This window comes from Artemia sp. Qi Xiang Cuo, chromosome 14 (genome assembly GCF_049724085.1).
Source record: "Artemia sp. Qi Xiang Cuo chromosome 14, ASM4972408v1, whole genome shotgun sequence".
NCBI classification, from domain to species: Eukaryota; Metazoa; Arthropoda; class Branchiopoda; order Anostraca; family Artemiidae; genus Artemia; species Artemia sp. Qi Xiang Cuo.
The window spans coordinates 58,876,167-58,902,605 of NC_142807.1; the positions used below are offsets into that span (position 1 = coordinate 58,876,167).

The 26,439-nt window shown below is 35.6% G+C and overlaps 1 protein-coding gene across 2 annotated transcripts in view; it reads left to right on the forward strand.

Moving 5' to 3' along the window:
• The first annotated feature begins 2,945 nt into the window (after positions 1–2,945).
• Positions 2,946–26,439, forward strand: part of LOC148944700 (phosphoenolpyruvate carboxykinase, cytosolic [GTP]-like) — a 112,706-nt gene continuing 89,212 nt past the window's right edge. The window contains exon 1 of one of the 2 annotated variants that reach the window (XM_089100683.1): positions 2,946–3,169. In XM_089100683.1, the coding sequence (XP_088956809.1) occupies positions 3,141–3,169 (29 nt within the window). In that variant the 5' untranslated portion in view covers positions 2,946–3,140. Of the gene's footprint in view, positions 3,170–17,561; positions 17,587–26,439 lie in introns of those variants that run through there. The other variant, XM_089100682.1, reaches the window with a different exon arrangement.

The following is a 26,439-nucleotide window of genomic DNA, read 5'->3' on the forward strand; positions in this document are numbered from 1 at the left end:
AAAAATCTAAAAAATCTCACTTCCATAAAAATTCAAAATCATATCAAATGACGGACGTTATTCAAAGATCCGTCAAACAGAAAGTGGGACATTTTTTTGGATTCACTTTTCTATTAGATAGGCTATAAATAGTATAAAAGATTCCATGATAGAGGGGTGAGGGTATTTTAAAATTTGTTAACTTTACAGGAGAATTTGTAAATTTCAGAGAAAAAACGATCTCTTGACGTTATCTAGCTACAGAGTGTCGATAACGATTAAAAAAAACCACCCCCGCCCCTCCAAAAAATTTGCACATTCAATAGTATTACTCAACTTACCGATAAGTGTATGATATATTCCGCTCGTCTCCCAAAAGTCATAAATTTTAATCACAAGATAGCCTTTTGAAATGCTTCAATTTCAAATTCCGTTGGGAAATTAAGACTCTCAATTATTTTGCAGTAGTGATTTTTCAATAAAATAGTCGATCATATAAGATCCGAGAATCAGGATCTAGAACATTTCTTATTTACTTCTCGTTTTATGTTTCGCAGCAAAAATATTTTGTGACGGGAGGGGGACTGTTGAATAATATCCAAACCTCATAGGAGAAGTTCCCCAGAAAAATCTATTTCTTGCCGTTATGCAGCTGTGGACCCCGGATGAAAAAAAAGAACAACTACGGATTGAGTAGTTTTTCTCAGATGTACAACTAGTGCATTACCTTTTCCCTTTGCCTTTAAATGTTAACATTATGACAGCTGTTATAGGTCTTGCCGCTTCAAAACTCGTCGGCAGGAACAAAACAAATCTCGTTACAGTTATGATTTATGTGTCACATCTCGACGCTTCACATAATAATGAATTTCATTGGTTGGCTTTTGCTTGCCTTATATTTTATTTTTGACCAATAAACTAGGCCGGAGTGAAAACTAAAAAACTTGATATGAGTGACTTTCTAGCAGAATTAATTCTTCAACTGTCAAGGGAGAATATATTCCAAAATAGTTAAGATTTATATATTAAATATCAGTATATTTCGAAATCAGAAATCATTTATTTAAAGACAGCTTCCATACTCGTAGATAAAAATCACAAACTAAATGTCACTGTCATTTACAAACCTAGTCCTAAGGCATTTTGGTATAGGCACTGGTAAAAACCGGCACAAATGAATTGTTAAATTGATTAGTTCTGCAAGGCACTGGCACTAATTTGTTCTTCTATCTGGTATTAACTACTGAGTTGGCAGCAGGGGGTAGAAAATGTCGGTGCTTGGGGCTAGCAAGAATTTGCCCGAAAAGCATTATCAACTGAAACCTGCGATTTCTAAGAGTTTCAAACTTTAAAGACTCAAGAGCAGACTTGTAATCTAAAAATTTTTCTCCAAGGATGAATTTAACTGCTCTTTTTTGACTCCTTCCACATCATCACTTAGATACACAATATTATGAATCTGAGGCCCCCAAACGGGACATGCATATTCTAATATGGGACGTATGTATGTTAGATATGCTGTTTTCAGCTGATTTACTGGGAAACCCAAGCGGCGATTTGAAATCAAACAATGTAGTGCCCAGTTGCCTTTCTGGGCTAGCACTTGAATATGAGGCCTAAATGAGCAGTCGGTACTGAAATTAGCTCCCTGGACTGTAGCTGACAATACAAGCGGAAACCAGGGAGCTGGGCCAACAAGATCTTATTTCAGTGGATTGAATCTTAAAATTTTGGTTTTGCTTTCATTGATCTGCATTCTATTTGTACTACATTTTCCCCTGAATTCTGTTAAAAGATCAGGACTGAATTGGGACACATCTAGTGTTGTATCTAATGTGAACTTGAGAAGCGCAGACAGCTCGTCTACGTATTTGAATCGGTCATCCATGTTATCCATAACATAATTAACTACCGCAAGGAAAAGTAGAGCGGCTAATTTGGTCCCTTGATGGGCTCCACATGTAAACTCTTTCCATTCAGAGTCTGGATCATCGGGAAAGAGGGCGTAGAATCGCTGGTACCGGGAACGTAGGAAATCAATAACAAGCAGTAAGATATGTTTACGTCCACCCATTCTTTAAGATTTATAGCAGCGGCGAGGTGATTAATCAAATAAAGTGCTGCCCGTTAATTGATGAGTAACAAATTAACAAAATAGTTTTCAGATTTAAACCATTTCACGATCAGGTCATAAATCTTAACTAAATACAATGGGATACTACACCCTTTTTAACAACCATATTGGTGCAGGTCAAGTGAAACTGCAATTTGTGATATAAGTTCACAGTAAAGAAAGGACTCAGTGACTTTGGCAAAGTTCGACGTGATTGAAATGAGTCTTAATGCATTCATTTGTTCTTTTCATTAATCTTCGTAACAATGGTGATTTTGTATAAATTAAATGAGAAATCATTCACATTGCTCGAGATAAAAATTACTTTTATTAAAGTGCAAATTGAGTTTTTGTCTTTAGTAGGCACAAGGGGGTGTTAACCCTACTCCTCATTGTAAGTTTTTGATAACTCGAATGATGATACAAAAAAATGACACTCTAAACAACAAAAAGATTGCTTTAATAGAGATTAAGAATTCAAACAGCATCGGACTTTCGTACACTGAATTCAAACCACTTAACCACAGGTGTCATAATCTCCTTTTAGTGTATCTTTATTACTTTGCTCACATTATCACAAACACGGGAGACGGAAACTACAATACCCAGACTTTTGGTAGGCTCAGAGAGCCTTTTGTTGAGTTCCAATTCGAAAGTCCTGTTAGTATTTGAAAATTGGCAATCAAGGTCTAAGAGCAAGGTCAACTTGGTGGATTCCACAGGCTATTTGCTATCTATTCTAGTAGAATTATATTATAGTATCTACCCACCTATAATCCTGCTATAGTATCTATAAATCTTAGATGGCACTAGAAAATAAAGAACCGCTAAACGATTTTCCGAAGATATAACTAAAAACTACCATTAATGAACTGCCACAACTAGTCTGGATTTTACATAGGTCTAATCTACAAGACCTGAGTGTCTCATTTTTGACACTTTCAAATACAGCTCCTCAGTTATCTATGAGAAGCTTTTTCACTTGGAATTATTTGCAAGATTGCCTATACTACAAAAATAGTCTAGTTCCTGTTCATTCTTCTGAAAGATGCCCTTGACAATTAGTTTTGTGTTAAGGTAGGCCATAATTTAGACTACTTGAATATGTAATGGTATTTAGATTTTGGAGAGTGAAAATTTCATATATAAATATATAGGCTGGGTTACTAGATTCCACAACTGACATATCCTTGGGACAAGGTGAACACAATAAGATTGGCACTATAATTTAGCTGGGATGAAAGTGAAAACATCATTTGCTGACTTTTTTTTAGCCTATGCTCTTTCATAATTCAATGATTGCTACTCTTGCAAATTGCATCTTGAGCCCTTAAAGGGGCCCCAAAGGTATTTTATTTTTGTAACCACACAAAGATGTTAGCCTATCAACATTAGTTAAGTTATTGAAAAGTTGTTAAAAACATATCACTAGTTTATAAATAAGTTGTTCAAGAGTAATATATTCCAAAAATACTTTTTATAACAATCCAAATCTCATTTATTAGGCAACTCAAATATAAACAATTTTCCTAGCCTACTGTCAAGTTTTTCAAATGCCATCAACAAAAATATTTTGCAATTCAAAATTTTGCTGTCAACAATTCAGGGTATATATTTCCACATTAGTGGGGTGGGTAATGTAGTGATAAATTTGCAGTGGTCCATGTAATTTAGCTAGGATGAAAGTGAAAACATAATTTGATGTTTTTTTTTATAATTCATATAAAATAACTTTGGGGCCCCTTTAAGGGTTCAAGATGCAATTTGCAACAGAAGCAATTATTGTATTATGAAAGAGCATAAAAAGGCATCAAATGATGTTTTCACTTTCATCCTAGCTAAATTTTAGTGCCACCTAGAAATTTACCAATTTGTGCTTCAGAGTAAATTAAGATCCATCTTAATTAGTAAATTGCTCTAAAGTTGATGATCAAATATCAAATGCATTCCACTGGTACTTTGGTATTTTCAGGGAACCATTCAACATTTAGTAAAAGGTAAGGTTAATATTAACAGACTATTCAGGTGGCTAAGAAGTAAACTTACCTCTATAGACAAAATTGGGTAAATACTTACCAAATCATATTATTGAGTTACAAATAAAGTAAATATACCACTTGATGCCTTTTTTATACTCTTTACAAATATAAAAATCATTTTTGTTAGAAATGAATTTTACCCCACCCATATATATACAATTCAGGGTATATATTTGCACATTTGGGGGGTCGGGGTAAATTTTATTTCTGATATAAATGAGAGGTAAGTTTAAACTTTCCCCCACCCTTCTAATGTGCAAATATATACCCTGAATTGGTATATATAGGGGTGGGGGCTAAAATTTATTTCCAACAAAAGTGATTATTATATTTATAAAGAGCACAAAAAAAGGCATTGAGTGGCGTATTCACTTTATTACTAACTCAATAATATGATTTGGTAAATATTTACCCAAAATTGCATTCCTGAATCCAAATTTAACATGCATTTGCATTGGAAATGAACTTTACCACCACTTCTATGTACACAAATACAGAGTATATATTTGCACATTAATAGGGGGCAGGTAAAGTTCAGACTTACCTCTATAGTCAGAATTGTATCCTGAATCCAAATTTAATATTCATTTGCATCAGAAAGGAACTTTACCCCCACCTCCCTAAGGTGCAAATCTACCCTGAATTGGTATATATAGGGGTGGGGGTAAAGTTCATTTCCTACGCAAATGAATATTAAATTTGGATTCAGGATGCAATTCTGACTATTTGTTTACAATCCTTTGTTTGTTTTAATTTGAATTCAATTAGAATTCAAACTTAATGGATTAATTCTCATGGGAGTTAAAAATAAAATATATTCCAGGTAAACAAAGACCAGGTAAGTGAATTCACACTTTGAGAAAATAAACTTAAGGATAGATAATAGTTGGAAATAATAAATATAGGTACCAATAACTGCTTTACCACATGAAATTGGCCAGTAATCCTGTATTCAATTTTCACTTAGATTAAGTTGCTGTTGTCAAGTTGTTATTCAACTTGAATATTAGATTTGGATTCAGGATGCAATTCTGACTATAAAAGTAAGTTTATTTCTTAGCTACCTGAATAGTCCATTAATATAAATCTTACCCCACTATAATTTATATATAAATTATATATATATATATTTATATATATTATATAAATTATAATATATAAATTATATATATATTTATATATATTATATAAATTATAATTTATATATAAATTAATATAATATAATATAATATACTTCTTGAAAGTTTCATCATTGGATGCCAAGACTATTGTATTTGAGAGACTATTGCTGTGGTTTACTACACAGTAGGAGAAAAACTGTTGTTGGCATTGAGTTTTGACAGATGGCTTGAGCAGCTTCTTTGAATGTCCTCTCCTGTCAGTGCCAATATTCTGGGAAAATGAAAAATGAATTGGGGGGCAGAGGGGGCTCTTGTGAAGTTAGCTTATATGTCATAAGTATATCAGCTCTTTGTTGTTGGTAAACCAGCTCCTTCAAGTTCAGCTCCTTCAAACATTCATCATATGGCTTGTCTCTCATCTTTGTTACTCCCTTAGTAGGGCAAAAAACAGTATATAATTGAGCAAAATTATGTAAAACTTAAACCCTCAGATCTTGCTACCAAATAGAAATTGAAAATAATCATATACATCAATGAATAGCTAAAATCTAAGCTATGCATCAATATAGTTATCATTAAAATTATTTAAGATCAAATAATTGAAATTATTAGTTTATTGACTTACCTAGAAGGATCTCTTTTTAGAAATAACAATTATCCTATTTTGATGCATATATCTCAGTTGTATTTACATATTAACAGAAAGCTGGTTGTCTTCTGATTCTAAAAATGTAACTTTTATTGTTTGATATTTATTCTATAAATAACAAATATTAGATATAATGTTTTCTTTTCAATTGCTTATCAAAACAGAGACCACATTTTGGATTTATGATGACAAATCATTGGTGAAGATTTAACCAAGAAGGCAGGATCTTGATACAACAATCATATTGGATCTTGCCGTAGTAAAATTAGAGCAGCCCAGCCCAAAAACCTGTCTCTATTTTTCCAGAATGCCAAAGAAAAGAGGTATTTTCCCCTAGCTCTCCTCTGCCCCCATTCCAGAAGTTGTACATCACCCCTGTATCCTGGTGATGCTATGCAAATTCCAAAGTCAAGCACTGGCCTGACAAGGCCCTTGCACAACTTCACAAAAACATAGGGAATCCTACTGGAAGTAGTTTTTTTTCAAAGAGCCCAAGAACAAAGCTTGCATGAAACACAATCTTCTTACAGTTTGAATGGAATTTACACTGGTTGTCAACAATGATTCCAAGATCACTTTCTTCATCCACACTTTGCAGGTGTTGTAGGGCAAAAGACTACTTTTCTTTTGCATTCTGGAAAAATAGAGATGGGCTTTTGTACTGCCCCTATGTTAACACAGCAATGTGTGTGTAGTATCAAGATCCTGCCCTTGGAGAAATTTTCACCAATAATTTGTCATTGTAAATTCAAAATGTGGTACTTGTGATTTATAGAATAAATATCAAGCAATAAAAGTTATATTTTTAGAATAAAAAAATAATCAGCTTTCTGTTAATATGTTGATAAAACTGAATCACTGAAAGGATATATACATTAAAATAGGATAATTGCTTTTTCCAAAAAGAGGTCTTTCTAGGTAAGTCAATAAACCAATAATTTGAAGTGTTTGATCTTAAGTAAGACACTTATCTGTTATAGCCACCACCTTCATGTTCTTGATCTGACAGAACTGGTTTCTTTCTGTAGTTTCTTTCAGCTTAGCATGAAAGAATGTGTATGTATTTATTGATTAAATATTTTATCTAGTATTTTGGTTAGGTCAAGTCATGTTAGAAACGATTTAATATAATGAATTAGGGGTGGGGGCTGATTTTCATAAGTGTCTGTTATAGTTTCCATAATTTTGTTACTAAATATTTTATTTTCTTCATACTTATGTATATTTCATTAGGATTAACTTCACTTCTTGAGTTTGGTTGTTGTAACAGATAAGTTTCTTAAGTAATTATAATAATAACTATTGATGCATAGCATAGATCTTTAGCTATTCATTGATATATATATATATATATATATATATATATATATATATATATATATATATATATATATATATATATATATATATATATATATATATATATATATATATATATATATATATATATATATATATATATATATATATATATATATATATATATATATATATATATATATATATATATATATATATATATATATATATAATTTTTCTCTATTCCTATTTGGCAACAAGATTTGAGGGTTTGACTTTTACATAATTTTGCTCAATTGCATACTGTTTTTTTACCCTATGTTGTTTACAACTGAATTGACCATAGTATAGTTAAAACCTAGGTTGGACATGCCAAATGTATAATGCAATATTTGTCAGTATTGAAGCTCATGTGCCATGTTGTTGCCCAGTTTTGAATATGGTCAAGATCTGCTTGTAGTCACTCATGGCTGACTGCACTAAACAACTTAGAGTTGTTAGCATAGAGAGTGAGATGAGTTGTAGCTAATTGAAAAATATCATTTTTGTAGGTATTGAACAGGATATGTCCTAAGATGCTACCCTGTGGGACATCACTGGTGACTCCACATCTCTCAGAAAGGATTGATTCTCCTTCATCAGTAAAAAGCCCCATCCTCTGTTATATCATAGGCAGCACAATAGAGCTGACTAAGTAAAGAACAATATGTATTATTTTTATTTTAACCCTTGCTCTCAGGGCAAGGGTTGTAAGTTATGCCCTGGGGTATATAAGGTTCTTATAGAAAGTGTTCTTGTAAAAACTTCAAAAAGGGCTCATTTGATTGGAAATTGAAATGGATAGTGCCCTTTTTAATAGTTGAAAATGATCAGAGGGCAACTAACCCCCTCTCACGCCCACCATTTCCCCAAACACATACAATCAAAAATTTTGTTATAGCCATTGTTTTCAACAGAGTTGAAAGTTCTGGAAATTAGTTCTTTGAGGATGATAACCCCCTCAGAGCCCTCAGGGCAAGGGTTGTAATTTATGCCCTGGGGGCATATAAGATTTTTTGTAGAAAGTTCTGTTGTAGAAACTTCAAAAAGGGCTCATTTGAGTGGAAATTGAAAGGGCTAGTACACTTTTTTTTAGTTGAAAGTAAATAGAAAGCAACTAACCCCCCTCTCACTCCCACCATTTCCCCAAACACATTCAATCAAAGTTTATACTTGACTGATATACTTGAGAGATAGCCATTTTGTTTAACCTAGTTGAAAGTTCTGGAAATTATGTAATTCAGAATGACAAACAACCCAGAGCCCCCCAGGGCAAAGGTTGTAACTTATGCCCTGGGGGCATATAAGGTTTTTATAGATAATGTTGTCATAGAAACTTCAAAAGGGGCTCATTTAATTGAAAATTGAGAGGTCTAGTGCCTTTTTTAATAGTCAAAAGTGATAGGAGAGTACCTCCCCCCCCCCCTCTAACACCCACCATTTCCCTAAGCACATCCAATCAAAATTTTCAGATAGCAATTTTGTTCAACATAGTTGAAAGTCCTGGAAATTAGGTCATTGAGGATGACACTCCCACCAGAGCCCTCAGGGCTAAGATTGTGAGTTATGCCCTTGTGGCATATAAGGTTTTTATAAAACGAGTTGTCATATAAACTTCAAAAAGGGCTCATTCAATTGCCCTGGGTGCAACTAACCCCCCTCTCACACCCACCTTTTCCCCAAACACATCCAATCAAAATTTTGAGATAGCCATTTTGTTCAATATAGTTGAAAGTTCTAGAAATTAGGTTTTTGATGATGACAACCCCCCCAAAGCCCTCAGGGCATGGTTGTAAGTCATGCCCTCGGGGCATACAAGGTATTTAAAGAAAGCGTTGTCGTAGAAACTTCAAAAAGGGCTTATTCATTGATTGTAAGGCAATTAACAACCCTTCCAAGCCCATCATTTCCCCAAATACATCCAATCAAAATTTTGAGATAGCCATTTTGTGCAACACAGTTGAAAGTTCTGTAAATTATGTCTTTGAGCAGGACACTCCCCCACAGTCTTCACAGCCAGGGTTATAAGGGGCATATAAGGTTTTTATTGAAAGCTTTGTTGTAGAAACTTGAAAATGGGGCTCATTCGATTGGAAATGCAAAGGGCTAGTGCCTTTTTTAATAGTTGAAAATGATTGGAGGGTAACTAACCCCCTCTCACGCTCACAATTTCCCCAAACACATACAGTAAAAATTTTGAGATAGCCGTTTTTTTCAACGTAGTTGAAAGTTCTGGAAGTTATGTATTGGAGGATGACAAACCCCCCAGAGCCCCCAGGGCAAAGGTTGTAAGTTATGCCACCTTTTCCAAACACATCCAATCAAAAATTTTTTATAGACATTTTGTTCAAAATAGTTGAGAGTTATGGAAATTAGGTTTTTGAGGATGACAACCCCCCCGCAGCCCTCAGGGCAATGGTTGTAAGTTATGCACTTGTGGCATCTAAGGTTTTATAGAAATCAATGTCGTAGAAACTTCAAAAGGGCTCATTCGATTGGAAATTGAAAGGGCTAGTGCCCTTTTTAATAGTTGAAAGTGATTGGAGGGCAACTAACCCCCCTTTCACGACCACCATTTATGAAATCACATCCAATCAAAGTTTTGAGATAGCCAATTTGTTCAACGTAGTTGAAAGTTCTGGAAATTATGTATTTGATGATGACAAACCCCCCAGAGCCTTCAGGGCAAAGGTTGTAAGTTTTGCCCTGGGGGCATATAAGGTTTATATAGATTAACATAGTATGTCCAAAAATAGCTAGCAATGTATTGGCTGATTTTCGGAGAGTTTTGAACTTTATATACTATCTGTTCTGTATCTGTTTTGTTCCATCCCATTTGCTAAGGGTAGCAGTGTATTGAGTGATTTTCGGAGATTCGGGGAACCAATTTTTGGGATTCGTAAGAAGACTCCTTCCCCCAGGTTAAACAAAGACCTGTCACTCCTCCTTTATAAGAGCTCATGCACAATTATGCATTGCTGTGCATAATTTTGTGAGACATCAAGCGTTTCAGTTTGGTCAAATGAAGGTTTAAAATAAACTTTTATATTAACCACTTACTCTGTACAGACTGAGTGACTTCTTGCGAACAAACCGACTACCAAGCGGCACTACTTCCGTCGAAACTATGAAGCTAAATGTACAGTATCCCGATACTTTGAAATCGACTTTTGGCTGTCTAGGAATTTTTAATCGACAGAAACTTTGCACTATTTTAGGCAAAGTCGTATTTTGAAGCCGTAAAAAGGCGGAAAACACCATTTTTCAGTTGCATAATACTTTTTCTACTTGAAAAGGGCACTAGAACTTTTAATTTTCATTTGAATTACCCTTCTCCAATTTCTAGGACCTTTTTTTTAAACTTTTACCCCTGGGGGGGGGGGGAAACAAAAAGAACAAAAAAGCAACTGAAAAAAATTTAAATGAATTTACTGAAAGAAAAGGGCATTGTCAGTTTAGTATACATATGCTGATATTTATTCCTTTAAATCTTAATTAATTTTTGATTTCTTAAAGTTATAAAATTTAAAACATTTAAAGAAATTTTTACAGTAAAGTGAAAATTATGCTCTGGCTTTTAGGAAGCATAGCGTTTTAGAACCCTATTCATATTAGTTTCTGCTCGTTTCGAGTTTGACTCTGTTTGTTTTTCGTTTCAGTTATTTATTGATACTGATTTGTGGTTGTTGTATGCTTGGTAGATTATTTGATTCTAATTTCATTCATTTTTGGTTTAATAGAGGTCTTTACTTTTTTTTTGAAAAACTTATTTTGTGGAAAAAGTTTTTTTTAATTAATCAGTAAGAAAAGCTGAGATCCAGCCCACAAGGTCCACATGAGATGAGTTTTATTTTCAGGTGCAGATGGAATTTCCAATTGAAGAGCCTTTGTGCTTCCATGTATTATTTCTTTCTTCCTATTTTCTCCTGGCCACTTCATAAAGAAGTCATACATACTTTGGAGGGGGGTTCTAGTGCCCTTCCAAGACTAGCCCCCCAAAACTTCTAATCAAAGCTCGAGATAGCTGTTTTGTTCAGAATAGATGAAACGTTTAATAAATACCCCTTTGAAAATGACATTAGCCCCGCTGCCACTGAAGCAAGGGCTGTAACTAATAGGAAATGCCGATTGTTTATGCATGTATCTTATAATGGTTAAGGGTGGCTTGTCTGATCTTAGGTTTTCGATTGGCTCAAAGCTTTGAGGGACTGTTCTCTGGATCAAACGGATCCCACTTTTGTTGACGGAAGGGAGGATGTTAGGGGGCCTTGAAAGGTGCCAACAATCTTCTTGTCCCTAGTCAGGTTGGAACTTACAGGCGTAAGACATCAGACCAAAACGAGCCTACTGCACAAAAAAAGTTGTTTTATATATACCTCTCAAAAATAGGGCACAAAATCCTATTTTTCAAAATCTAAATTTTTTAATATTTTTTTTTCTATTTTTGTGAATTTTTTAAGTGAAAAATCTTTTTTAGACCTAATTTCTAGAACTTCCAATTTCCAATCAAATGAACCTTCTCCAACAAATTATTTGTCAATTTAGTTTAAAATCTGTTTGGTTCCTTGAATAATCACAATTCACAATAGCTTTGAAAATTAATGTTAAGAAGACTAAGTCACTAAGGCTAGGAATAAGTGAAGATGAAAAGGTGACGTTGGGTAGCGAAAAGATTGATCAGGTGGGCACCTTCACTTACCTTGGTAGTATTTAGTAAAGACTGAGCAAAATATTGCTCAGAAATTGGGGATGGGAGAGGCCACAAGCCCAAGGGCCCCACTTTGTACTTTTCAACACATCAGTTGAACATTCTTGCAGGAGTCTGATTTCAACAAGGTGTAACATGCCTGTCTTTCTGTTAAAATCTATCAATGAAGCCTCTGTTTTATATGGACTATTTGCATAATTTGGGGTCCTTGCCCCTGGTACTGCATGAGTCTTATTGTCCCCAAAGGTGTTTCTTGAAAACATTTCAACCGTTCTGATTAAAATAGCTATTATCAGATGTTAATTCGATGCCGTCTTTGGGCTCAGAGTCTTTAGGGATTTGGAGGGATGTTAGGTTTGCATACGGTTGGTCTTGGCCCTAAAAGAAGGCATTGGTTTTTTTATTTGTGACCGGGTGAACTCTCCCTCAAGTTTCTACAACTATCTATTTTGTGTGATGACACTAGGAAAAACACACGGGATGCGCATCGATCTTTACTAAGTCAACCCTGTTGTGTTGGCTATGATGCTTTATGAGGGTCTCCTCGACATTTGTCCTGTCAAAATGACGACTTTTACTTGGTGGCGACGCAATACCTCTAAATTTGTTTTTATTGTGACAATTTTGAGTAGCATTATAAGCAAAAATCCGAATTTTAAAGTCATAATTAGATTCATACATCCTGAAAAAGGGGCCGAAGTTGGCTCAGGAACGCAAAGTAACAGAAATATCTTAAACTAGATGGCGCGTGCCAAGTGCGGCGGAATTATGCCGAGCGCTACGGGGACTGTATCACACGTGGCAAAACAGTTTGGCATACGTGGCGCTCTGTGATGCACACCAGGAGGCCGAAAATTGGGGATCCCTCGGAGTAGGCTATCCTAGGACCCTTGGAGTGAAAGTTTAGAGTCAAAGACAAGGACGTATCCGGGGGGGGGGGGTCTCGTGACCCATGACCTCCGAAGTCTCCCGAATTTAAGACCCTTCATATTCAAATTATCACATAAAATTTGTTTTTTTTTCTGTTCCCCTCATTTGGAAAAGAAGTTTCTGGGTTCGTGCCTGGTAAAATATTTTAGGAGTTGGAGATAGCGTTTTTAATTTAATGATTCTGCAACCCTGTTTTGAAATAGGTCCAGCTGTTTACTTGCATGTGTGTATACAAGACAATACCAAAACATGGGGTGGAGCATAAAACCCAACCTCCTTTTTTATCCAATTAGCTTTGTTTAAAAAATATGCTGATTGTTGCTATTTGAAACGGTGTTTAACCTCTGAATTGGCCGTAATCGTCTTACGTAGTTGCTTGAGTTTCCAGCTGCATAGTTGCTAAGAGAACTTGTATAAAGGCCAAGGGATACCTGCAAAAAACATTAAGAATCACCAACCAGTTTTTTTACTTTAACGACTTGTAATATATGGTCGAAATGGGGGTGTGTCTGTACGAGTTGCGTATGTTCCTTTTTCATTGCGCAATTATTTTGTCTCAAGAACTCTTTTTAAATGATCAAATTGAAAAATAAGCTATTGTTTTGCAGGTGTAAGTAAAGACTGATGTTAAAACTAAAAACGGACAAAATTATCCAAATATATGGGAGTGTCCCACTCATGCCCTTGCTCTTTAAGTTGTAATTCTACTCGATCTTATTTACCACAATGTCTAATTTAAAGGTGTTATGTCGAAAATACACAATGTCTAGAGAATGGATGTGCAAATTTAAATGTCTGCTTTAAAGTATGGGGTTTTCAGGAAGACGAAATGTCATAATTTGCGATTCGGAATGTTTGAAAGGCTGTAGGTAAATAAAGCACTAGTAATTGCACCAAAGGTAGAAAACGACAGTGAATTAAGGCACGGTATTCTTTGCTACCCAAAAATACTAGTATAGGTAAGAAAAAACTGAAGCTCTGTTTAAAAATTTTATTAATGGGGGGGGGGGCTTGAAACGTTCAATTAAAGTTTTAAGCCACATTATTCTATTTTTGTTATAGAATAGTTTTTTGGACCATTTTTAACATAGGGGTATCCATATCCATCTTCACACTTGTTGGCTGTCATCTTCGATTTTACCCTCAAAACTTTCGCTGTAAGAAAGGAGTTATTACCCCTAACCACCTGGTTTTATAACAGTATAAAAATATTCCTTCAAATTAAGGATTATGGGTGAATTGTCCCTCTCCCTTGTATATTGATGTGAAGGACCTCACAAAATTTGGTAAATTTGGGTCTTATTATGCACTTCTAGAGGCGTCAGCCTCGGGCGCCCATAAGCTGTATTTTAAGGGGGGGGCTTACCTGGTCTAATCGGCACTTCCAATGCTGTCTAATAGAAATCTCAAAACAAAAATATAAACTAATAAGGCAGCGTCAATCAGCCAGGGGGGCCGCCCCCCTTATGGGCACCCATGGCTTCAGCCCTCCAAACTAAAAGATTCAATTACCATTCCTTTCCCCGTAGTTGGTTCACAACTACACACAACTGTGCATAAATAAATGAAATCTCAGATGAATTAGCTAAAATCTCAAAGAATTAATCAAATCAGTCAAATTTCAATTAAAGCTTAAAAATAATTCGCCACTGTTTCGCTGTATGTCTTAAAAAGCTAGGAGGCTTTATGCGACGAGTCTTCGATAGTTTTAAACCAATTTCCTGTGAACAGAACTTTTGCTCGAAAGCATTTTGGCCTTATTTAGGCCAAAAATGCTCTTTTACATCCTAAAATTGCTGTAAAAAGTATTTACTGTGACTCAGTTTCTGTTGTTACTTAGACGAAGCGCTAGAACTTCAAATTACCATTTGGATGGGCCCTATCCCATATTTTGTGGAGACTGGGTCGATACAACCACCATTGAAATAAATCCAAAAACCGAGCCAAAAAAAAACAAAAACAACTAACAAATAAGCATGCATCGCTGCTTATCCCTTATTCGTGCTTCTAAGTAAATCCCTTACCAGTTCATACGACATTCTTTTCTGGTGTTCTCATATATGCTAAAGTTGACGGTGGAATTTCGGTACTTGTATGCAATTAAATAAAAAAAACAAGTTTTTTTTAGCTGAAAGTAAGGAGCGACATTAAAACTTAAAACGAACAGAAATTATTCCGTATATGAAAGAGGCTGTCCCCTCCTCAACGCCTCGCTCATTACGCTACAGTTTTTTAGTGTTTAAAAAAAATAGAGTTGTGAGAAAGTCAAACTTTATCGGAAAGAGTGAGGCGTTGAGGAGGGGACAGCCCCTTTCATATACGGAATAATTTCTGTTTGTTTTAAGTTTTAATGTCGCTCCTTACTTTCAGTTAAAAAAAAACTTGTTTTTTTTATGTAATTTTTGAACGTTTTTCAAAAAATGCAGGTTTTGATCTTGGCTCACCGTACATGAATAATTAAAACAAAATTTGCATATTAATTTACTTTTATTTGGTTAAATGGCTTTCTCGAAAGTTGTTTAATTTTATTTATGAACGTTTTTATTAGTAATAAATATACGTAACTTACGAATTAACTTACGTAACGAACTTCTATTTTCATATATTTTTAATACGTATGTTAGGGGGTTCGCCCCCTAGTTAATACCTTGCTCTTTAAGCGAAAGTTAGAATTTTGTTCCAATTCTTTAAAATTGACCGCTTAATCACATAGGCCGTTCATTAGAATAAATAGCTCTTATGAAAGTACTAAAAAATCTTTGGCTTAAAGAGCGAGGTATTGACTAGGGGCTGAACCCAACCATAAATGTAATATTTTCTGTTCGTTTAAAGTTTTGATGTTGCTGCTGTTGCAGTTGAAAAACTTGTTTGTTTATATTTAATTTCTGATCTTTTTTTAAATAATGCTGGGAAGTCCGGCGTCCCCTTCATAGCAATGTCCCTTCCCCCATGAAAACTTCCTTCATGGAAAGATCCTCCCACATAACCCCCGACCCACCCAACCCCCCACTACCAGGAAAAATCTCCCCTGAAAACGTCTCTATACTTCCCAATAACCAATACTATATGTTAACATTAGGTAAAGTCCATAACTTTCATCCCTTCCCCCAAAAACTTAGGGGTATTAATTCATTCTAAAAGACATACTTATAATGTTTTTGAAAATCCTGAACAAAATGGCTCTCTCAAAATTCTTATTGGGTGACTTTGGGAAAAAATGAGCGTGGGAGGGGGCCTAGTTGCCCTCCATTTTTTGGTCACTTATAAAGGGCACTAGAACTTTTAATTTCCATTCCAATGAGCCCTCCCAAGATATTCTAGAACCACTGGGTCGATACGATCATCCCTGGGGAAAAAAAAAAACAAAAAACAAACACGCACCCGTGATCTTTCTTCTGGCAAAAAATGCAAAATTCCACTTTTTTAGTAGATAGGAGCTTGAAACCTCTACAGTAGGGTTCTCTGATACGCGGAATATGATGGTGTGATTTTCATTAACGTTCTAGAACTTTTAGGGGGTCTTTCCCCCTTTTTTTCGAAAATCAGCCAAATATTCTCAGACGCTTAACTTTTGATGGGTTGAACTAAACTTGATGAAACTTGAATATATATTTGAAATTAGCATTAAAATCTGATTCTTTTGGTGTATCTATTTGTATCAAAATACCGTTTTCTAGAGTTTCGGTTACCATTGAGCCGGGTCGCTCCTTACTTACAGTTCGTTACCAAGAACTGTTTGATCCAGTGAACAGGCGAAATGTGAAGTTTGGTTAATTCTAATGAAATACAACAAAATAGGATGAATATATAATAGTTTAGAAATAAATATGGGCTATATATTTGCACATTGGGGGGGGGGGGGTAAAGCATAGCATATATTAAATACGTAACCTAACATAATCTGACCTAACCTAGGTACCTTTTTTTGTCCCTTCAACCCCAAAAAACTAAAGATTAAATAGTTTCCACGAAGTGAACAACAACTCACTAGCTAGTGAAACCCGGTTTTGAATAACATCTTTGACATTCTATATGCGTTTCTCTTTGCGTGTTTACTGGATTGCATACAAGTACCGGAATTTTCATCAAGATCATACTTCTTTTTGGGAATATTTGACCTCTTTTTCTTAATCTTTGTAGGCTAATAACTTTTATAAATAAAATTAAATACACAATAAGCATATTTAGAATTAGTATTAAAAAGGAAGTCCTATATATTGATGTATATATTGCATTCAAATTTACGTTTTATAGAGTTTTGTTGACCAGGGCTGCTATTTCCTTACCGTTCGTTAACAAGAACAGTAAGGAAATGCGTACTGTGTCTACAAATGCCTGTATTTAGGGCTCTAGATTGCGCATGAATTTAGACTACCATAATGGAGAGAGAAAATAATATGGAGAGATGTGGTTGAATGAAAATTGAGTTTACTTAAATTTCTTCTGGTAATTCTCTCATCTTTAAATCCCCCAAATTCTGTGAAAACTGACAAAAATTCGGCTTGATCTCTACGCCATTGGATATTCTCATGACAACGGCAAATTTTAATACGATCAACCTAAACTACGCTTTCATAATTATGCTTTGTCAGGAAAACAAGGATATGCTCTTATGTATTTAACCTGGTACATAACGCAGTATGTATTTAGTTTCTGGTTGTGATGGCTACTGAAAGCATGTTTTGCTGTGACTCTACCATATTTGTAAGGTACAAAAATTAATAATTTTATTCTATATTGTTAGAATTATATTATTTATATAATATAACTTTACATATGACACATATAGTTATTACTATAAATATATATTAGATATGGTACTAGTGCATTAGATGGCCACTTTTATATACTATGCAAGGAAACCAGTCACGAAACCCGCCAGAGACCGGTTATTTTCAAAGAGATGGTTATTAAGAAAAGGAATGCAGAGTATTTTTCATTGCGTTTACGATAACTGTTGCTTTTTGGGGTTTAGGGGGGGGAGGTACCTAAGTTAGGTTAGGTTAAATATTTAATGTATGCTATGCTTTACCCCTCCCCCCCTCCCTATTGTGCAAATATATAGCCCAAATTTGTTTCTAAACTATTATATATTCATCCTATTTTATTTCATTGGCATTATATATTTCAATAATATAATTAAGAACAATAGGTTACATTAGCAGCGAAATGTTTCGGACAACAGGCATGCAAAAGAGAAAAGCTGCATATTCTCTTTTGTAATCAACTTAGTTACAGGCCTATGTAGGGAGTTGATACTGCAATTCCTTCTGGTAAATGTCCTGATAACAAGAGTTTAGGGACTCCCTTTCTCTACATATGTGGAATCATGTAGGAGCTCTCCAAAAGCGGAACTAGGAAATCTACATTTACTTTACAGCAAGTTTGGTTGAGATCCCACTACCCGGATAAAGCTTCATTTTGACACCTCTTTTGGAACGCATAATTTTATCCTGTGGAATATACTCCGGGCGCCAGACCCCTATAATGTCACAACTAGGTGATCAAAAAGACACAGTCAGTTTAGCAATAGTTTCCGACTATATCGACTGCACTGAATCTGAATATGGGTGGTGGCAAAGCTGGAGGTGACGGCTTGACCTTCTAAAATCAATTCCTTATTCTTCTGAGAGGTATCTAGAGAAATTCAAATTTCGGTTTTTCATTCATTAACAAATTAAATATTTGTGATCGGCCAATTTTATCCTATTTACTAGATGCAAGTAGGAGAATAAAATCCGATATTTTCTAAAATAACTGAACCGGATGAAGGTTCATTTTGATGCCTCTTTTGGAACGTATAATTTTATCCTATGGAATAAAGGAAATTTCTTTAACAGTGTTGTAATTTTGTCAAAATCTTGATGGAGGGCAAAGTTGAAGCCAATTTTCCCAAATGACAGTGAAAAATGAAAAATAAGCCATATAGTACCATAAACGCAAAGATATAATAAAGAAAATGTACCCCTTTCTCTGACTGCTTGAATTATGTATGCTTATCTTAGTTTTGACAAGATTTTTGAAGAAACTAAATTTCACCTGAAGAGGGGGGGGGGTAAACTGGGGTCTGAAGGGGGCAGTTGCCTCCACCCCTGGTCCATAGCCAATTACGCCCCTGTTTCTTGACCTCATCCGCACCTTTGTGTGTGGGTTTATTTATAATTAGTTTTATCATTAGAAATTATAATTTCTTGCGCGATTGAAGAGTACGTGACATACGTTTTTAATCTTCTTCGCAAAAGAATTTCCTCGGGATAGATAAATAATGGAGACTTTCAATCTTTGTACTATGACCGAATCAAAATAAAGAGGTCGAGCATTTTCAATTATCTGTTTTGTTGTGCAAGGAAAATAGTCATGACTTTTAGATTTTCTAGTTCTAGGCGTGAATTTAGGAAGAATTTCTGTAGAATTACCCAATAAGCCACATAAATAAAGTAATTTTTCAGGAAAAATAATGTAGCGTTACTTAACGGTAATATGAAATCAAGTTATGAGATTAAAACTGTCGCTAATGCCTGTGCCACATTATAGTCACACTTGTTGATAAAATCAAAATTACGCACGACTACAGCGCCAACTACGTTCGCCGTTTGTAATTTCTTCAGTTGAACATTGTTCAACTTTCAAATATAAATTTCTTGGCTGACCAATCAGAGTCAAGGTTTAAGGCGTAATTTTTAAAACTAGAAAAGATGGAAACTTAGAGCAGGTGTTTTTCTATCTGGGAGAGGGATTTGACAATAGTAAAGGAGACTTAGTATTAGTAAAGAGCAGTTGGACACAAATTACTGTTGGTGCAAACTCATTAAACTAATTTTCTGGCAATTTTAATATTTTGCTTTTTAAATACAAGTGTGACGCAAAATCAAGAAAATTGTCTTGACATTCATGAAATTTTGCTTTCCTTATCGATAGATGTGACTATGATGTGGCACGGGCATAACTTGGATATAGATCTTGAATCCCATTTTTATACTCATCTGTTTAGTCCAGGAAGTGTGTGAAAAAAAGGGCCTAACCCGGAACAATTTGCAATAGAAATGATTCTTTGACTACCCGACTCAGAAAAAATTTGCTGATTCCGAATATGCAAAGTTTGCTCATCTAGCTGTTTCACAAATACGTTTTTTTGGGGTTGAGGTAAATAACGAAGAGGAGAAATATATCTTTTGCAGAAATGCTTAGAACCACGAAAAACAATATGCATTTAGGGGTAATAAAGTGCGATGAATCTGAAAATGATCTCTAACTGCAAGGATAAACAACGGTTATCAATATTTAAAGGGGAAGTATGCGGGAGGAGGGTGAATTTTCTCATCTAGTGTTAAACCACGCTGAATCTGAAAGAAACCGGTCTTAAAATGTAGAATGACAACTATCACCCATTTTGATGGTTTAACTAACGATTAAAGCATCCTCGACTTTTTCAGTTATATACTATACAAATGTGATAAAAAAACGAAATATCAATATTCATAGATCTTCATTATCTTCGAGATCATCAACTCCGAGAAACTCAGTCGTGACACAGTTCGCACACCATATTCGCTTGCATGGTCCACAGGCCCAGGTGCATTTCATTCCATTTCTTTTGCAAGTGCATCGCATATTTGAGCAGTCGGATTTGCAGTTACAGCGAAAAACTGCAAGGAGAAAGTTGGGGGCAGCGGGGAGTTCACCAAAAATAGGGCGATATAATCCATTCTGAATTACCCAACCGAACTGGCCAGGGTTGAGATTACATCCCAGGGTCGAGATTACTTGCAAATAAACTCGAAATGAGTGGAAGCTGCAAGCATCACTGGTTGGAAGGAGAACTTTAGACTCAACATACGAAGCAGATGCTGTAACTTTCTCAATGAATTTGAGATGACGCAACTGATTGAGGGTTGCAATTGAGCCTGGACACTTAAACAAAAGCATCATTGCTTTCTCCCCAGCGGCTGAAATGTCGTTCTTGGTGGATAGTGGGTCTGTAAAAATTTAAATAAATTCGTAAAACTCGTTGTTTTTATAAGTAGCTCTTGTCCCGCTGACATCCCAACACCATAAATACGAGAAATTGAGTCACGCCCAAGAAAGGCGCGGAAAAATTCAATTTTGCTACATAAGTTAGGTCTAAGGTTAAGTTTTGTTTCGTGTATATCCCAGATTCTATTCTTTGCGATTTCATCTCGAGGCTCGGAGTAAAAGTAGATCGCTTTGCTACCTGTCTGTGCGTGATAACACAGGAGTATAAGCAGATCTGTGTCGTCTCCAACCAGGACAGTAGGCATTAAAGAAGCAGATCGAACTGCGGTTAGAACAATGACAAGATCAGCGTCCCCTTCTGATTAGTATACCTGACACCCAGCTTTGGTTAGGTACTCACTGGTCATGGCTATGATTGCTTGCTTATTCTTGAAGTTGCTTAGGAACACTTCTTTCTTTGTAGAACAGACGAAATTCCTGCTAAAATTGATCTGCGGGCACGATCGTTTCCCTTTCCGTCTCAAATGGGTGATGTCTTTGATTGAAGGTGCTTGGTCGTATCTTTCGAAAACCACCGACGTCCTTGGCGCCCCGCTTTTCCGTCCAATGTAGTCAACGTACTTCTGGCAGATACTATCATAAGTTGAGTTATTTTCCCAAGGAATTCGCTGAAGCAGTGCCCCACCATCGAGAACTAAATGCTTATCACTAAAATATTTGACGAAGTCTTTAGCTTTCGGCTGCTGCTCTGCAACTAGACACCGCATCCCATCGGCGAGGGCAGGCTTATTGGCTGTTTGTGGAAGTCCGTTTGCTTCAAAAAGTGACGGAGGCGGTGAACACAATTCATACTTAAAGCATGACTCCAAATCATCTTCGCGATTTCCAGCAACTGTCACCAGCCGCTGAAACATGAATGCAGGATCAACGGCAACTGACTGTCCGTCAATAACTTGTGCAGCTTTATTAGCAAGCGTTACGGCCACAGGCTTTTTATTGAATGTGTACGTGTTGACGTTTTCCCCTGTCATGCTATCCATGATTTCTTGTCCGACGGATCTAGCTGTGTCGACGTTGACTTTTTCATCAGCCGTAACTTCAGAGGTAATTTTTCGCAAGCTCGGGTCTTCTGCGAAAGGGGTATTCTTAGCAAGAAAGCAAAAGAGCTTGCTAGTGTCATGGTTGTCGCGTTCAATCCTCGACTCTCTAACTTCTTTGTGCTGTTTGCTCGTCTCGTATTGGACCTTAGCAAAAGTTTGCATCGACAAATTAATTGCACTACAAGTTGGTGCTGAGAGTAACCAAGTCAGCCTCTGCAACTCACTCATGCCGCTTCCCCTTGTAAGACCACCGTTAGTTTTCAACGAGCGCATGAGGACCTGCTCAATGACCCCCGTTCTGAAAATTGTCAAACACGTCGGGATTGGTAGTTTCCAGCTGTTTCATATTTTGCAGGTACACCCTGGCAGCAGAACTACACCATCAGCTAAACAACTCTCACTGACTGAACAAAACTTTGACCTGTTATCCATTAATCGACTGGCCAGATAAGGCAAAACACGATGGAACAGGTTTTATCACTGTAATGATAGATTTAGAATCGCCTGAAGGATTTTGACATACTGGGACTGTGATGTCCCGTCAGTCACTAAAGGGTTATGAAACTAATGGAATATTTAGATAAAATTTCTAATTTTACATTCAAATAAAGGTGATTTTCATAATCACGATGATCTAGTACCCTGTTTTAGACATTAATTTCGTTGTTGTATGCCTTTATATGAAAACATGAATTTTACATCCTCAAAATCAACGTCAACCTCAAAAACAGAATTTTTAGTAGTTTGCTATATATTCATCGTTCAACCTAAAAAGATAAATGAAAGTTTAATTTTACGTTCAAATAAAGGTGATTTGCATACTCACTGTGATCTAGTACCCTATTCTAGACATCAATTCTGTTGTTGTACGCCTATATATGTAAACACGAAATCCCCCTCCTCAAAATCAACCTCAACCTAAAAAAAACAAAACATACTTTTGAAGCAGCTAGATGAGCAAACTTTGCATATTTGGAATCAGCGCATTTTTCTGAGTCGGGTAGTGAAAGAATCATTTCTATTGCAATTTGTTCCCGGTCAAACCGTTCCCTTCCTGGACTAGTTATCCGTGGATACTGTAGCTAAACATTAATTTTAAACCATATCGGGAAACAGGGATATAGTTCATATCAGGTTCGTTTGGGCGTCTTCAAACCCGTGTCCACAGAAGCCCCCAGATTCTTAAGATTTTTCATGTGTTTTCTTTAGTTTTCCTTTAAGTCGCCTGTATTTAGCTTTTTTATTTAAATTGTGATTCCTCCCGGAAACAAAGCCCTGTGCACGTGACTGAGTGGGGTGATTCGACGGTGAACATGTGGTTGCATACAGAGGATGGAGGTTTCTTTTCAGTAAATTAAAAACTAGTGACCTAAAAATAAGCTTATTTCGTGCTTTGGTTTACCTCTCTTTCTACTATCCCCCCCCCCAAGTGTCAGACCTAAGTTCAACTGTGAAGGTACACATCCATAGTTTTGAAAGAAACCGCAAAGGACTTGTCCAAGGTGTGTTTGAAACCAGGAAAAATCCGCTTTTGAACCTACATTTTCCTCGGGGGAGGAGTTTTTCTTTTGGCTAATACTAAGGAGAGTTAACGCAGTTTAGGTACCGATGAACACCTCTCCTTAGTTTGTTCTTTGACCCCTTCCCTACAGGAACAGTTCTGAGAAACATGAAAACAGAGGCGGTTTTAGGGGAGGGAGATACCACTTGTCCCGTTCGCAGAAATTTTAGGGGTGCAAAATTTCAAATAAGTAATCTAACGGTTATAACCATCTTGTAATTTTTGAAATTTTATTTTTATGAAAGTAAGGTAGAGGGCACAATTAGATAGATAGATTTATTTTCCATATACCAGTAAAATAATTACATAACAATCTACAAATCCCCACAAAGGCTCCATGGCCTGTAGGAGGGGGATTATGAAAAGATCAAATGAACATTAAACATTTAAACGCTTAAGATTTAAACAATATAAACATAACATTAATATTTAAACATATAAACATAAGCATTTGAACTTTTAACATGTAAAGAATTTGCTTAATAAAAAAAAAAAAAAAAAAAAAAAAAAAAGGAGAGTTCACTAAATAAGCTTTATCAAACTACAGTGAATCACAACATCTATAAAAAAAAGGAGAGTTCACTAAATAAGCTTTATCAAACTACAGTGAATCAAAAAATCTAAAAAAAAAACAAAAAAACAATTAAATGAAAAAAAAACTATTGGTAGCAGGCAAAAGTAAAGAAAATTAATCGCATGAAAACAAATATTGTTTACTAGTCTTTTGAAGGTGCCAAACGAGTGGCATTCTCGAGCCGAATCGGGAAGGGTGTTCCATGTCAAATGACACGCAACAAGAGGATTAAAATCTGATCTTATTGTTGGTGTATGGGGATATTTAGATATTTATTTGGATATTTAGAGAACTACGGAGTTGATAATTTGACCGATCAGATACAAAAGAGGACGTAAATCTAAGGGACCTAGGAATATCACCATGGAGCTGAAGAAAAGCGAAAGACGCACAGGAAAGAATATACAGTTTTTTAATATCAAGTAACGGTTTAGTTGCCGAACGATTTACATCCTGGATAAGATTTATAGCTTTATCATAAGTATTCGAAAGCGGTTTGAGAAAAGAAGGGAAAGTAGACATCCATATGACTGAACAATAGGAAACATAAGAATGAATTAAGCTATGAAATAGGATTCTTAGAGTTGGTCCTGGAAAGATATGTTTTAGTTTTCTTAGAATACCGAGGTTTCTGCATACCTTCATTTTAATCAAATCAACATGGTGTTTAAAAGATAAATTTTCATCTAGGAGGATACTTAGGAAACGGACAACGAACATTACATTACTTACAAACTTACATTAAAATACGAAGTTTAAACTAAAAATGCTTTTAAAAAACGCTTTTGAAAAACCTTTAAAACAGCCCTAGTATCCTTACTTCAACGAAGTTCAACCAGGACTCTTGAACTTTGGACTCTAGTCCTGGTTGAACTTCGTTGAAGTAAGGATACTAGGGCTGTTTTAAAGGTTTTTTAAAAGCATTTTTAGTTTAAACTTCGTATTTTAATGTAAGTTTGTTTATATATATATATTTTTTCTTTAATGTTGTGCTGAAGACGGCCCTTGGACATAGGGCCGAAATATTCACCGATTTAAATTGCACTGTCTTGTGAAAAAAAAAAAAAAATTCCCTATTGTTTTTAAGTTGTGTTTGTTCGAGACGACGAACAATTTTTCAATCCTATAACAATTTTAGCTATTTCTTTCTCCGTCGCTGGTTCCAAAAACATTGACTTCATACAAGGTGGCCCAAGATAAGACCTGAAATTGGATCCTGAAGGAGAAGAACCAACAGCCGAAGCTGTCGTTTTACCAATATTCGCAAAATATGAAGTAAATGCATCTTGGACATTCGGTTCATCTTTAATGATTTGGCCATTGAGATCCAAAAAAAAGGGGCTGATAGAGACTGAAAAGTGGGCCTACGTACAGAATTTATAACCGGCCATGTTTTTTGTATATCTTTACCACAATCTGAAAAACAATTAAAATAATACTGTGACTTGGCCTTTCGAAACACAGAATTGTAAATATTCCTATAAATTTTAAATCGCTGAAAGCAAATAGCTTTCATTGAAGGGCTAGCAGACTTAGACTTAAAGGCCCTCCAGAGCTTATTTTTACTCCTACAACTCATAAGGAGACCAGGGGTCATCCAAGGATTTAGAGGAAAAGCATTCTTAGACTTACGATTAGAAAGTGAAATAGAACAATATCAAGTACAGCTTCTTTAAAAGACTCATAAAAAGTATCAAATAAATTACAAAAATCAGAATCACTCTCAAAACCACCCCAAGAAATGTCTGCCAATCTTGACCTAAGAAGCATCAATTCCACTTCACCAAACCTAAAAGGCATCTTACCAGACTCACAAGTCCTCTCAATAGCCTGTTTGTCAAAACAGTATCTTGAAAAAACAACAAAACGATCAGAACTATCACTCAAAACAACATAATTTTGGATCATTGTAGCCGTACAGACAATATTGTCAGTTAGGGATAGCATACTCTCTGTTACGCGAGATGGAATGTATAAAGAAGTTAAATTATCTTCGGCAAGCATGGACGACAAAATATCCAAAGATACAGAAGACCTTATATACATCAAATTAATATTAAAATCTCCCATTATAATTATCCCAGCCAACTGTTTGAGGATGGTATCCTGCAGTTGATTAACAACGCTTAGAAGGAGAGGAATAGAACAGCGAGGAGATTGATAAATAATACCAACAATTAAATCCTTATCTATATATTTAATTACGAAAAGTGACTCAAAGACACCTTCGATATTTCTGGATAAATCCATTCTAAGAGAATATGGGAGATTATTAGAAATATACAAAGCAAGACCACCCTTGGCCATCTTTTGTCGATTCAGTCGTTACATTTTATAACCTTGCAAATCCAAA